This window comes from Archocentrus centrarchus, chromosome 16, assembly GCF_007364275.1.
Source record: "Archocentrus centrarchus isolate MPI-CPG fArcCen1 chromosome 16, fArcCen1, whole genome shotgun sequence".
Lineage (NCBI taxonomy): Eukaryota > Metazoa > Chordata > Actinopteri > Cichliformes > Cichlidae > Archocentrus > Archocentrus centrarchus.
The window spans coordinates 26,053,479-26,066,242 of record NC_044361.1 but is presented as its reverse complement, the minus strand read 5'-3'; the positions used below and the strand labels follow the sequence as shown (position 1 = coordinate 26,066,242).

The window sequence follows — 12,764 nt, the reverse complement described above, 5'->3', positions numbered from 1 at the left end:
AAGTCCAGAAAAGACACATGCGCTCAAGATCAAATGTGCAGAGACATTAGGTTTAGTGCACTGTCAGAGTAATGCAATATGATGTGAGGTTGCTCTCAGCATGTAGACACACACACACACACACACACACACTCATGAATCACTTTAAATTTGGGGGCAGCACACAATCACAGGATAAATTAGATAAATTTGTTCCAGATGATGTATAACATATAGACTGTGTTAATGACATGCTCATACAGATGGCCAACACACACATGCTTGCACACATACACACACAGATGAGCGCCAAAAACAGCCACCCTGGGAAACGGTGAATTCCCCAAACCACAGAGTGCATGAGAGGGTGAGGGGAGTCATGGGAAAGCAGGATGCCTGCATGCAGTGCTACTGAGGGAGCAGACTGGGCCAGAGCTAAAACAGACAGAGCAAAGAAAAGACGAGAGTAAAATAATACACATCCTGATTTGGCACCAAACGGATGACAGCATCTGACAGTTCAAAGGTTTGTGAGTGAGATTTATCCACCCGCTGTGGTCGGTCAGCTGGCCAGTCAGTGAGGCAGGCACGTAGGGTGAGGGAGGTCGATTACAGGTCTGCTCCCATCCTGACACAGTTTGGGAAAACCCAGATGAGAAGACAAAGTTAAGTGTTACGTCTGGGAACGCCTGTAACTCCACCAAATCTTGGGGCCCCTGAGGAAGTGGGGGGAACCAGCTAGGTGGAAAAGGCTGAGCAGCACTGTGGATCAAGGTGAGAAAGGTATCTGGAAGTTTTTACTTAAGGATATGGGAAAACCAAATAGTCGAGGCCAGAGACTGTATGAGTATAAAGTGTCTGGAAAGTTCCATCCAGTTGGCAACATTTACTGACGTCTGTAAAAACTCCAAAGGTTATAAATCACGTCAAACGCTCCTCTCATGTGTGGTCACTCAGATTATTTTGTAAAATCTGCATTGTGTAATCTCCCCCTCCAATAAAATTCCTTTATTGCCTTTCACAAAAAAGAACGGTTTCACTTTAATCACTGTTTAAACAGATGTCAAATTCTTTAAATAAACATAAAAAAACCATGAAGCATTCAAAAAGAAAACATTTGGCCAGTGAGTAATCCAGTTACAGCTTTAATTGTTTTGCAGCAGCACGGTGTAATCCAGCCGTCTCTTCTGTATCACGCCCCCCAAATCATCTTTGAAAAATCTTTCTGTCCAACCAGAAGCTGCCTTCTGTTGTATGCAGGATGTTTATGTTTAGAGGTATATCTTCTTAGTTCCCTCCCTTTAACCCCCAACACACACACACACACACACACACACACACACACACACACACACACACACACACACACACTTTCACTCTTTCTCATTTACCTCGCTTTATTGTTACCCAAGCCCGACGAGTGGCAAAGCGCATCTTTTGAAATGATTGCAAAGTTAGACAGGTGAGTGAAAGGGATTTATTCATTTATATTTTGCATTAATCTTTCCATATGACAAACATTTGAACAAACTATGCATGCAAATGATTTAATTAAGAAAATTTTTTTCTTTACAGTTCTTTTACCACGCTACGATACTTTGATACTATAATAAGATTCGTCAGTGGAAATCAATAATTATGACCCTTTACTCCTGAGTTATATCAAAGTTTCAGTATTAATAACTGTCCTGCTTTCACTAAAAGTCGTGAAACTGAGAGTGAGAAAAGTTTTGTGAGTGACTGTAAGCTACTTTCTGACTGTCCACTCATGTTTGGTTAACCACAAGTTTTGCATGCATTACTTGTGCTAACTTATGTGATTAAAACTTGCATTAATGAGTGAGCCATCTGAGTAGTAACAGGAGTTAGTCTCAGACTTTATAGCTATGAAAGTATTAATTGTACTGATTACTAGTGACTCTATCTGACGCCAAAGCTGCCACACTTTTTGCAACAAAATGTTGACTGATGAATTGAGAGTAGTGTGCTTTCTGTACGAGTATCTTATCTTTAAAATAATGTGCTTACTGCAGTGTGTTTTTAATGTTTTCTCCCTTTATTTCAGCATGCTTCTGCCCAGAAAAAAGTTCCTCTATCATTATAAGAATGTACGCTGGGCGAGGGGCCGGCATGAGACATATCTCTGCTTTGTAGTGAAAAAACGAGTGGGCCCAGACTCCTTGTCCTTTGACTTTGGACACCTCCGCAATCGGAATGGCTGCCATGTAGAGGTAGGTAAAGTGGGAGAGGATATGAAAAGGGCCTGTTCAGTGACAAGAGAGAAAGCAGCAATTGAATGCAGGCTACATAATGATTATTTTACTCTTATTTTTCCCTGCAGCTGCTGTTCCTGCGCTACCTGAGTGCATTATGCCCTGGTCTGTGTGGGTATGGAGCTCCTGGCGAGAGGAGGGTCAGCTACTCCATCACCTGGTTCTGCTCCTGGTCTCCCTGTGCTAACTGCTCTTCCAGACTAGCCCAGTTCCTCGGACGGACACCCAACCTTCGCCTCAGGCTCTTTGTCTCTCGCCTTTACTTCTGTGACATGGAGGACAGCCGCGAAAGAGAGGGTCTAAGGCTGCTGAAAAAAGCCGGGGTGCACATCACAGTCATGAGTTACAAAGGTGGATGAATAAATTAGTTTAAGTGAAAGATTAACAGAGAAAGTAGATATGTATTTGATTCTAGAGTTGCGCGTTATTCCCTAAAATAATCCTTCTGTGGGATTTGTCAATTGTTTTCAGACTTCTTCTACTGCTGGGAGACCTTTGTGGCTCGTCAACAAAGCAAATTTAAGCCCTGGGATGATCTGCATCAAAACTCAGTTCGCCTAGCCAGAAAACTCAACCGCATCCTCCAGGTACAACATGTAACACACAGCATATTTTCCCTCAAGCAAGCAGGATGAGGCCAATCGAAATAATGATGTGTTTAGAATGATAATAATGTCCTGTTTCTGCCTTTTCTCTTTCAGCCCTGTGAGACAGAAGATTTAAGAGATGCCTTCAAGCTTCTTGGACTGTGAAACAAACCTGTGGCTGCCTCTGAAGTTAGCATTAAGTCTATTATTAAGTCAGACGAGAAAAAGATATGTTGGTGTTGGACCATCACTACAAGTGTTAAACTGAGAATAAAAAAAAAACTGAGAAAAATGATAATATGCTTTCAACTTGTGGCAAGGCTTTAACATTAGGTAGGTCCTGCTTGCTGTGTCTGTAGCAAAGTGAAATAAAATACTTTACAATAAGATACTGGGTTGTGTTGTTGATTGCGATTAGCATTCCTAATGTTATAGTTTTTAACAATTATTCTGGGCTGATCAGCTAACTGCTAGCAGCTGGTAGCTAACCATAATCCATAACTGTGGGTTGTGGTTAAGAACTGGCTGCAGTTATTCAGATTTAAATTGTACTCTGGCAATAAAGAAAAGCAGTGGAGGCTTAATAGTCAAATTTTCAAGTTAAAAAATCTTATAAAACAACCAAGAGCTATTAATCCTTTAAATGTTATAGCTTTGCTGACCCTTTAGCGTGGAAAATATGTGTAACATCCCTTTAACGTGGCAACGTATCGGTAGCAATGGCGCAGTGGGACCCGCTTATGCGCAAATACACCATCTAATACGGTCAAGTAACCGTTAACGCGGCGCGGACACACCACTCACCGTCACCATCACCGCCACCGGCGTACTCCGACTGAGTAAAAGTCAAGATGGCGACCGATGGTCAGTTCGAGTATGAGTCGATCCTCTGTGTCAAACCTGAAGTTAACGTTTACCGAATCCCACCGAGAGCATCTAACCGGGCTATCAGGTGAGGGATGGCGGAGGCTGGGCGGCGGGGTTTCTGACCCAGCATACGCGTGCTGCCGCCAGTTAGGAGCCGTTGCCTCAGCGACCTACCTACCTACCCAGCTTGCCCGCTAGTCACGAAGCCTCACGTAACGGCGACTGTAGTTTATGAGCAGGTTGTTGTTTTGGCTGTGTATTTACAAGGTCATGGACTTGTATCGGGCCCTGTTAGCCCACTTAATAAGGACAGTGTCGGATCGCCTGCATCCCTAACGGTGTCCCAGTGTTCGTGCATTCATCCTGTGGCATATCGGGAGAGACGTGATACTTAAAAATCAGTTATTTTATGAGAACAGCTTGTTATACATCCTAATTTCGCTAGTTTGTCGTTTAAGTACTAGACAAGTAAGCATCCCTGGGGCTGTAGAGACCAGGGTCCTGCTCAAGGACGCAGTGTTTGACGTGGCTTCATGCCAAGGGGTTAAACGTGGGCGCCTCAGCTGTGAGGCAGTGTGGTCACTTCAATCCATTGTTATGTCTTCACTGTGCAGGTAATGCAGATTCTATAAAGAGGTCGATGTTGGTTTGTTTACCCCATTTTTCATTGGCTGCTCCTTCAGCCTGACCTGCCGCAGCTGCTTCTGACTGGACATTACACCAACCAAACAGTAGCATGTGCCTCAGTCCCATGTGACACAGGATTGGTTAACCACTGACCATATGTATTGTGAGTAAGGATGATGATGTAATATTTCATCCTGATGTCTCAGTGAAATGTCTTAGTCACGTTTCGCACACGTAGAAAATGAGTGCGTCTGAGTATGACAAATCATAACAGTAACTTTCCTCTGTCTTGCTTATTCACCTCCTCTGTCAACATCAGTCTCAGTAAACTGTCATCAGTTCACCTACATCATACCGTCTGCCTCTGTGTGTGTCTTAGGGCTGCCGATTGGAAGCTGGATGCCCCTGATTGGACGGGACGCATGCGTGTGACAGCCCGGGGCAAAGTGGCCTACGTGAAATTGGAAGACAAAGTCTCTGGTGAGAGACGAGCAGACAGGACAGCGCCATTGTTTACCGGTGCTGTCACTGCTGTAAATCACTTCACTGTGTAGTCTCCTGTTTGTCACCCTGCTCTCTGTTACTCATCGATTCCAAGGTGACCCAGCCTGCAGTTGAGCAAGCAGTCTGGAGGGTGCATCAGTGCATTTTTTAGAAATATACTGCACCTGGGTTTTTTTTATTCAAAACCCACCTATTTTTTTTTTACACCTTCATGTGACCTGTACTCAAAATCACACGTAAACTCATTTGAGTTTATGGCAATGGTCAAATAGTCAATTTTGCTTACAAAAGTTCCTCACTGTGTTAAGTGGCCCGGCAACCATAATAAGAAAAGGTGCTTCCTTTACTGCCTCCTTTAGCATAGGATGCACCAGACTATCCTTTATGCAAGTGAAGGAGATAAAGTCCCACAGAACAATCAAAATAGCCAAGAGGTGATGCAGATCATGTAAATGTTAATTAACCTAACCCGCTGATATGTTTTGAACAAGCAGGCTGTTAAACTCACAAGTGAAGTGTGGACACAGCACTGTTGTGATAAAATCTGCATTATATGAACTAAATCAAGATTATGAGCTATATTAAAGTGATCAAAGGGAGTTTAAGGTTTACAGTCATTCACCTTGCATCAGTTATAGTGCTGTGCAGTCTTGAGCCACCCCTTATTTCTTTATATTTTGCTTCCAAGGAGCCAGATTTCTGTTGTCTTGAGCAATAGTTCTCCAGGGTTTCTGAAAGTCTTTCAAAGTTTTTTCTTTGGACATTGGCTTTTTTAAATTATTATTATTATTATTCATTTTCAGTCCAGTCCTTGTACCTGACCGTTTTCAGAGGATTGTTTTTTTTGTTTGTTTGTTTGTTTAGCCACTTAACACTGACCTGTGACTCATTCAAGTGTAAAAAAAAAAAAAAAAAAAGTACCTGACTCAAAGGATGAAGCAGTGTTGTGTCTACATATAACAGACAACTTAGCAAAGAACCAGTTTTAAATTGTACCTTTAGGCACTTTGTTAGTAGCAGCCTGTCACATAACACATAATTTGTTTCCATGTCTTTAGTTGAATGTACGGAAAGTGCCAAAAATAACACAGTGTAAAGGCATAAAATTGTATTTTTGTACCAACAAGGTGATTCCCAAAAATTTGACGTAACTCAGCATGGTGTGCAGTGTTTCCTTGAAAAATTACGCAACCTGGACAAGTGGAGGACAAAAAAAGAAGTGGAAGGTCTAAAAAAAAAAAACTCTACAGCAGATAAACTTTATCTGGAAGTCATGTCCTTATGAAATAGGAAAAAATCCAGCAAAGACCTGACACAGGACCTGAGATGCATCTGGTCCTTCAGTGGATTCAACTCCTGTTCACTGAAGCCTCATCAGAAATGGTCTCAGTGCTTCCACTGGTTCCATTTCTGAACAGGCTTCAGTGGTGGTTCGTTCAGGGTGGCTGTCAAGAAGCCATTCTTAAGGCGTGAAAATAGGGAGAAAAGGATGAGGTATGTCAAATTACACAAGAACTAGGCTAAAAATCTGTGGCAACAGGTCTGATGGAGTGATCCAAATTTGACATTTTTGGCTCAAATAATTGTCAGCATGTACAGAGGAGGTCAGGAGAGAAGTGCAACAGTGAGCGTCTACAGCCATCTGTAAAGCATGGTGGAGGCTCTGTCATGGTTTGTGGCTGCATTTCAGCCAGAGGTGTTTGAGATCCTGTCAAAGTTGATGGAATTATGAATACAGAAAGGACAATCACATTTTGATACACCATGTAATGCCATCTGGAAAGCATCCAACTGGCAACAGCTTTATTTTTTAGCATCACAATAATCCCAAACATACTGCCAGTACAGTAAAAGCATACCTGGATAGAAAAACACACAATGGAACACTTTCAGTAATGGATTGGCCTCCCGAGAGCCTGGACCACAACATTACTGAAGCAGTGTGGGATCATCTGTACAGACAACAGAACAAAAGGCAGCCAACATCCAAAGGAGAGCTTTGAGTGTCCTTCGAGAAGCCTGGAGAACTATTCCTGAAGACTAATTAAAGAAACGACAAGAAAGCTGCCTAAGCGAGTTCAGAATAAAAGGTGGTCATAAGAAATATTGACTTTCAAGCTCATTAGAATTATGCAAACTCTCTTTTTGCCTTATATACTGTATTTCCATGTATGTTTGCATATATTTCAATAAATCATTGGACATGTTTTCTATTTCCTAGCAAAATATAAAGAAATGAGGGGTTACTCAAGACTTTTGCACAGTGTTTTATGTCTGTTGCTGCATTGCTGCCTTTAGGATTAGCATTCATTCATTTGACTTCATTCACAAAAATCTTAACAAAGGTAGGAATTATACTGGATCATCTCTCCAGGAGGGAGTAAATATAAGAGGAAAACTAACAGCTAGCACTAACTAGAGAGGACCAACTAATCTCAGTATGACAGGGATTTTTACTGACTGTGTAGACCAGATATTTCTGTTTAGCTCAAATCACAACTGTGGTAATAAAATGATATATTTCATCAGTGGTTCTCATTTATATAACCTGAAACATCAAACAGCATTTATAAATGCAGTCAGATTCTCTGAGCGTCATGCTTTTTTCCCAACTCAATAATTTAATAATTCTCCTTCACATATTTTCTTGACCTCACGGTATTTTCCATCGTGGTCAAAGAGAAGTGTGGTCTGAGGTCATTTTTTTTTTTTGGACTGTTTGAGCACAGCCCTAGATTTTTAGTGTTTCTTCATGATCCTGCTCACCTTCAGACCATTTCTCCAAGCACATAATGAATACATATCTTTTCAGGGGAGCTTTTTGCCCAAGCGCCAGTGGAGGAGTATCCTGGCGTTGCAGTGGAAACCGTTAGCGACTCAAGCCGTTACTTTGTGCTGCGCATCATGGATGACAACGGTGGGTAAACCGATAACTGCTAAGCCATGAATGTTGAGTAAATGTGTTCGTTCTTTAGAGGACAAGTTTTTCCAGTGCAGAAGGCCATTTTAATCTGAATGAGCTGCAGGGCTGTCAGTATACTAAAATATTTTTCATAGTTACAACCACTGATCAGCGTGACATTTTTAGCAGTTCAGAATCCAAACATTTGCTTTACTGTTGTGTGATGCAAAAGAAAGAATCAAATACTGTCTGTTGTGGGGAATACTGCACTGTTGAATAGCTGTAAACATAACTTGTATATAGAAGGCAAAAATATCCTACATAATTTCAACTTTGTTCAGTCCTAATTCTTATTTTTTAGATCTTAAAAAGGTTTCATTGCTTTTTTAATGTAATACAAGGACCCTGATAATTAGACAGCATAAGTTTCTATACAGCACATTTAACCCAGTATGTGTTACAATGTACAGATTATTCTGAGAAACCTGCAGGTTTGTTCTGTTTGTTATTACTGCTCTAACATGCTTGTTGTGTTTTGTTTTGTTTTTTCTTTCTCAAAGGCCGCACTGCATTCATAGGCATCGGGTTTGGAGACCGAAGCGATGCCTTTGATTTCAATGTCGCACTTCAAGACCATTTTAAGTATGCAGCTGCTCTGTAACACAGCATTACTCATGACTAATGGAGTTGTCAGCAGTTTTTTTTTTTCTTTAGTGTTTCCTGAGATACATTTTTGTGTCTCTGCCTTTCTCTCTCGTCTTTTTCAGGTGGGTGAAACAAGAAAATGAATTTAGCAAACAGGCTCAGGCTCCAGACTCCACTCCCAAACTTGACCTGGGCTTCAAAGAAGGACAGACCATTACTCTTAATATTGGGGTACCCTTATTTTCAATGAGTTCATTAGTTGTAGTGTGGTGTTTAGTCTTTTCATAGCTGTAGAAATATGTCTCTGTAGACCTCAAATGCATTGGGTGTGGTATATATATATGTTGATATTTACTGCAAGGTTTACTGCTATGCATCCATCTTACTGTCCCTCACTGTGCCCTCACTCATGCACAGCTTTTATTTCCTCCCATCTGCATCTTATCTAGCAATCGAAAAAGAAGGACAGGTCTCGTCCGCAGAGTTCAGGTGGCTTTGGGCTCCTTCCACCTCCCCCTGGGGGTAAGCTGGCTCCACCCCCTTCAGCCAGATCAACAAATCATAACACACAACTGTCAGCAGGAGGAAGTGACTCTGGTAGGTAATAATCCAACAACAATCCCATGTTTTGTTTTTTGTTTTGTTTCATTTTTCTTTCCTAAATGCTCTTTCTTCACATCAGTTTACAGTGTTATGAGTTCAAGGAAAGATATAAAGGAGAATTCACGAGTAGGGCTGTGTCATTTCATATCGTCCGCGATAATACCGGTATACATTTTTACATGATATAAAAGTGTCATATCATGATATCAATGATAGAGCGGCGCCATGTGTTTACATTCCCTGGTGTGCACAATAACCAAACAAGCCCAGGCATGTCTGACCGCGAGAGCGGCATGTCAGCCTCCGATTAGTAAAAAGGGAGCTACTTGAACAACCTCCAACACAGTGCTTTTCCGCTAAAAGTGGAAACAACAAACCTGTTCGCACCACTTGAGACAAAAATTCACCGTCGAGTAAAACGCGGCTGCAAACGAGGAGATGCTAGCAGCTTTTGATGTGCGACCCAAAAGTCAACAAATGTCTCATGTGAGCATGGCCCGGGCACTCGCTGGCTGTGCTCCACGTGACAGAAAGTGCAAACAGTGGATGGAAATTACTGATGCGGTTATATGGTGTGAAAGCAGAGCTTTAAGCAGCTGGTTAAAAAGCTCGAACCAAGCTAGAATGTCCCTGGTAGAAAATGTTTTTCACTTTCAGTTTTGTTACATGGCAATATTGTGCATGCTTCTGAAGAGTTACAGGGTTAAGTTACTTATTTGTTCAAATTTACACAGCTTTTACACCCCTTTGGCATCTGTTATTCTTACTTATAATGTGTCTCTGCTATTGTACTATAATGCTGCTCCTGCTGCTGCTGCTGCTGCTGGCACCTTGTAGCAATAGATTGGAAAAGAAGGATGGAAAATGGGTGTGGCTGGATTCCATTCCCTCAGAATGATGCTTGCAATTCCACCAGGTGCACCGCAGCAGCTCTCTGCTCTGCGTCACTTAAAATCCAGTCCAATTTTTTTTTTGCAGTCTGTGTTAAGCTACACAGAGCCAGTAAGGAGGGCAGGAAGTCAGGTACAGGAATCAAGTTTTCTAAATAATAGACCCGATACAGACTGAATGCTCTGTTTCTGAAAGTGTGATTTGAAGTCATGCTAAAGACAAAAGAAAACCGCATTGGAGACACGATTTTACAGACAATCAGCAGGTGAATTTCAGGGGTTACTCTGAAGAGAGTGCACCTGTGCGGTTTGCTGGTTCAGCCTAGTTTTGACTCACTGTCAAAAGCAGTTTTTTTGATTTACAGTATAAATTAGGGTGAACCTTATTATCCCAGTAAAGCACCCAAGTTCAAACTGCAGGTTCTTCTAGATGGGTGCTGCTTTTTCATTAACAGTGGGACATGAAATATGACCTGGTAATAGCACCTCAAAGTGGAAAAAAGCTCCTTGCAAATGAATTAGAGGGAAGTTTTTTGTTGATGAAGGCTTGTATTTCCTTGACCCTGTCTGTTTCCATTGAAACACAAGTCAGTCTTCACAGTGGATGTAGTGAGTACAGTGTTATGCTGACCTATTAGACAAATCTATGACAATTAAATTCTAAAATAAAAATAAAAATCTTTCCTTTAGATTATACTGTTTCCTGTGTCTTTCTGTAGCACAGATGCTTACAGAGGTAAACTGTGTCACAGTTTTCTACATGCTTCTAGTGGTATCTAATGATGCATGCAGTTTCAGTTTCATGTATTAAGATTTGTAGATGCCTGTGTGAGATTTCCTCAGCCAGTCTGTATAGAATAAAGGTGAATGTGTGTTCAAAGCACCGAAAAAACATACAAAATCTTGTCTTTCTGAAATTATGTCTTCTAACTGATACAGTGTGTGGTTTATCCAGAGCAAATGTGTGAAAAGACTCACTAGTTCTGAGTTTCAAATGGAAATTTTCAGTATTTTACCACCATTGTGTTTGGGTGGTGGCAGAAGTTTCAGAGGTTGACATCTAGAAAGCTCAGTGCATAAAACCGAAACCACGTGCATCGCTGATAACAGCCAGGGTAAGTCAGAAAATAATGTGACTATAACTGCAAGTAAAAAGTTGTAAGACAATATTTTCTTGCTGTCTGTAGAAATAATATTTTTAGTGATTGAGTAGAGCCCACAAATAGTTTTAGAGATCCTTGTATGTTACAGATTCAGAGGTGTGTGTGTGTCTCTTTTTCTTTTATTTCGTACTACCAGGTTGTTTGCTAGACCTGGATTCCAGTAATTCCAACTCCATGGCGCCATCCAACCCCAGCTCAACAGGCAGCTCTGACCTGTGGGGAGACTTTGATTCGGCATCTCCGAAGTGAGGAGCGATTCATCCTATTTTCCTCCCCGTTCCCTCTGTAAATTATGCAGCACTTTTTGCAACCCCCCCCCACCATTACGGGGTCCCGTATTTCTCCCTGCCAAGCAGGGTAACCCCCTGTAATAGTTTGTTTTATTTCAGTTGAATTCCTCATAGCTTGTTCTGACCTCACAGCACAGTCTTAATTACAGCTACAGCTGCAGGCCCTTCACTACATCTGTTTGGATTTTCTGTATTTCTCTAGCCCTGTAACTCCATTTATTCTGCTGTTCTCCCCGTTCTTACACTGTTTTATTTGCTAATTTCTATTGTAGCTGTTGCATAATAGGAATATCAAGGGAGGCATAATCTTGTCATCAACATCTAATGATGAAATCTATTGAAATGTTCATGAATGACTTTAATGTACAGAGAATATTTATTTTACATGTGTGTAATTATTGTCATTGGTCTATATTCTGTTTCTCCAAGTCTCCAGCAGTGGGACTGATTATATGCACTGACTGACGGTCGCATCTGTCTCTGTGGTTAGTAATTCATGAAATCCGCAGTGAAGACAGGGATTGTCTCATTCTAGATTCAGATTATTGCGAAATTTACCGCAAAGTCATTCTACTTGAAAGAATCCTGTTGAGTCGCAGTTGATTTACAGAGTGGTCGCGTTCTTTAGCACTCTCTACTCTGCCCTTGCGGTTCTGCAGCTGCTGAACACATATTCCACCGGGGATGGGCCCGGGTGCTGTGTGCATTGTTTTCACAATAAATCAGGACACTTGGAAGCAAGAATGCTGGATGGGAGAGGGTGTTAGCAAAAGAAAGAGAGGCATCAAGTGCTTTTATCTTTGCCTCAGGGGGAAGCAGATATGATTTAGTCCATGTTATGTCATCTTCACTCAGCACAGCTGTTAAAGTTGTGACTGGTGAGTCATTTAGGTGACGGCCTCTCTCCTCGTCAGTGAATTGGTCTGTGTTTCTGTCTCCTTAAATCTTTATGAGAAAGGTCATCGGGTCATGCTCAAGCACAGCATGTTGTACTGTACAGATGAATTAAATGTGAACTCCAGTTCCATATCAAGGTGTTACTCTGTTAATGGTATTCTGATGCAGACAAATGCAATGTGGAAACAAGATAGTCTGTGTTTGATGCAGTGTTTTGTGGTGATATTGTTGTGTACCATGAGATGGATTATGTAAAAATGATATCACACGCACGTGTTGTAACAGATGTGCAGTGGAAAGTGGTGTGATGATGGATGTTGATCAGAGAGTGTGTGAGTGCAAAGCCCCAAGGATGCTTGTCAGTGTTTGTTTATTGTCTAAATTATTTCTCCCAGATGTTACCTGTTATTCAAACTGTAAGTGTGTATGGAAATGAATATGCAAAGAAAACTATAAAGTAAACACTTAATGGCCATAACTTTCATTTGTTGGGTTTTTTTTTTCCCCTCAAATTAAGCAGTAAAAAATTAATTATCT

General features: G+C 41.3%; 2 protein-coding genes and 1 long non-coding RNA gene across 5 annotated transcripts; 2 read left to right on the top strand and 1 right to left on the bottom strand.

Annotated features, from left to right (window-relative positions):
* Window positions 1–1,353: 1,353 nt before the first annotated feature.
* On the top strand, window positions 1,354–3,199 carry aicda (activation-induced cytidine deaminase). The gene is made up of 5 exons (XM_030749392.1): window positions 1,354–1,441; window positions 2,045–2,210; window positions 2,321–2,603; window positions 2,724–2,839; window positions 2,954–3,199. The coding sequence occupies exons 1-5, from the start codon at window positions 1,422–1,424 to the stop codon at window positions 3,002–3,004; spliced, it is 636 nt and encodes a 211-aa protein (XP_030605252.1). The 5' UTR covers window positions 1,354–1,421; the 3' UTR covers window positions 3,005–3,199.
* On the bottom strand, window positions 1,540–3,783 carry LOC115794108 (uncharacterized). Its single transcript, XR_004021158.1, has 3 exons — window positions 3,644–3,783; window positions 2,339–2,560; window positions 1,540–2,242 (listed from the first exon to the last, which is right to left on the bottom strand). It is a non-coding gene; the product is annotated as an uncharacterized LOC115794108 (long non-coding RNA).
* On the top strand, window positions 3,592–12,705 carry LOC115794105 (adaptin ear-binding coat-associated protein 1-like). 3 transcript variants are annotated; one of them, XM_030749389.1, is made up of 7 exons: window positions 3,592–3,703; window positions 4,713–4,813; window positions 7,650–7,754; window positions 8,300–8,381; window positions 8,507–8,615; window positions 8,834–8,981; window positions 11,177–12,705. In XM_030749389.1, the coding sequence occupies exons 2-7, from the start codon at window positions 4,756–4,758 to the stop codon at window positions 11,287–11,289; spliced, it is 615 nt and encodes a 204-aa protein (XP_030605249.1). In that variant the 5' UTR covers window positions 3,592–3,703; window positions 4,713–4,755; the 3' UTR covers window positions 11,290–12,705. The 3 variants fall into 3 exon arrangements, with proteins under 3 accessions (XP_030605249.1, XP_030605247.1, XP_030605248.1); XM_030749387.1 differs by having other exon boundaries at window positions 3,653–3,791; XM_030749388.1 differs by lacking the exon at window positions 3,592–3,703 and adding an exon at window positions 4,196–4,320.
* The last annotated feature ends 59 nt before the right edge of the window (window positions 12,706–12,764 follow it).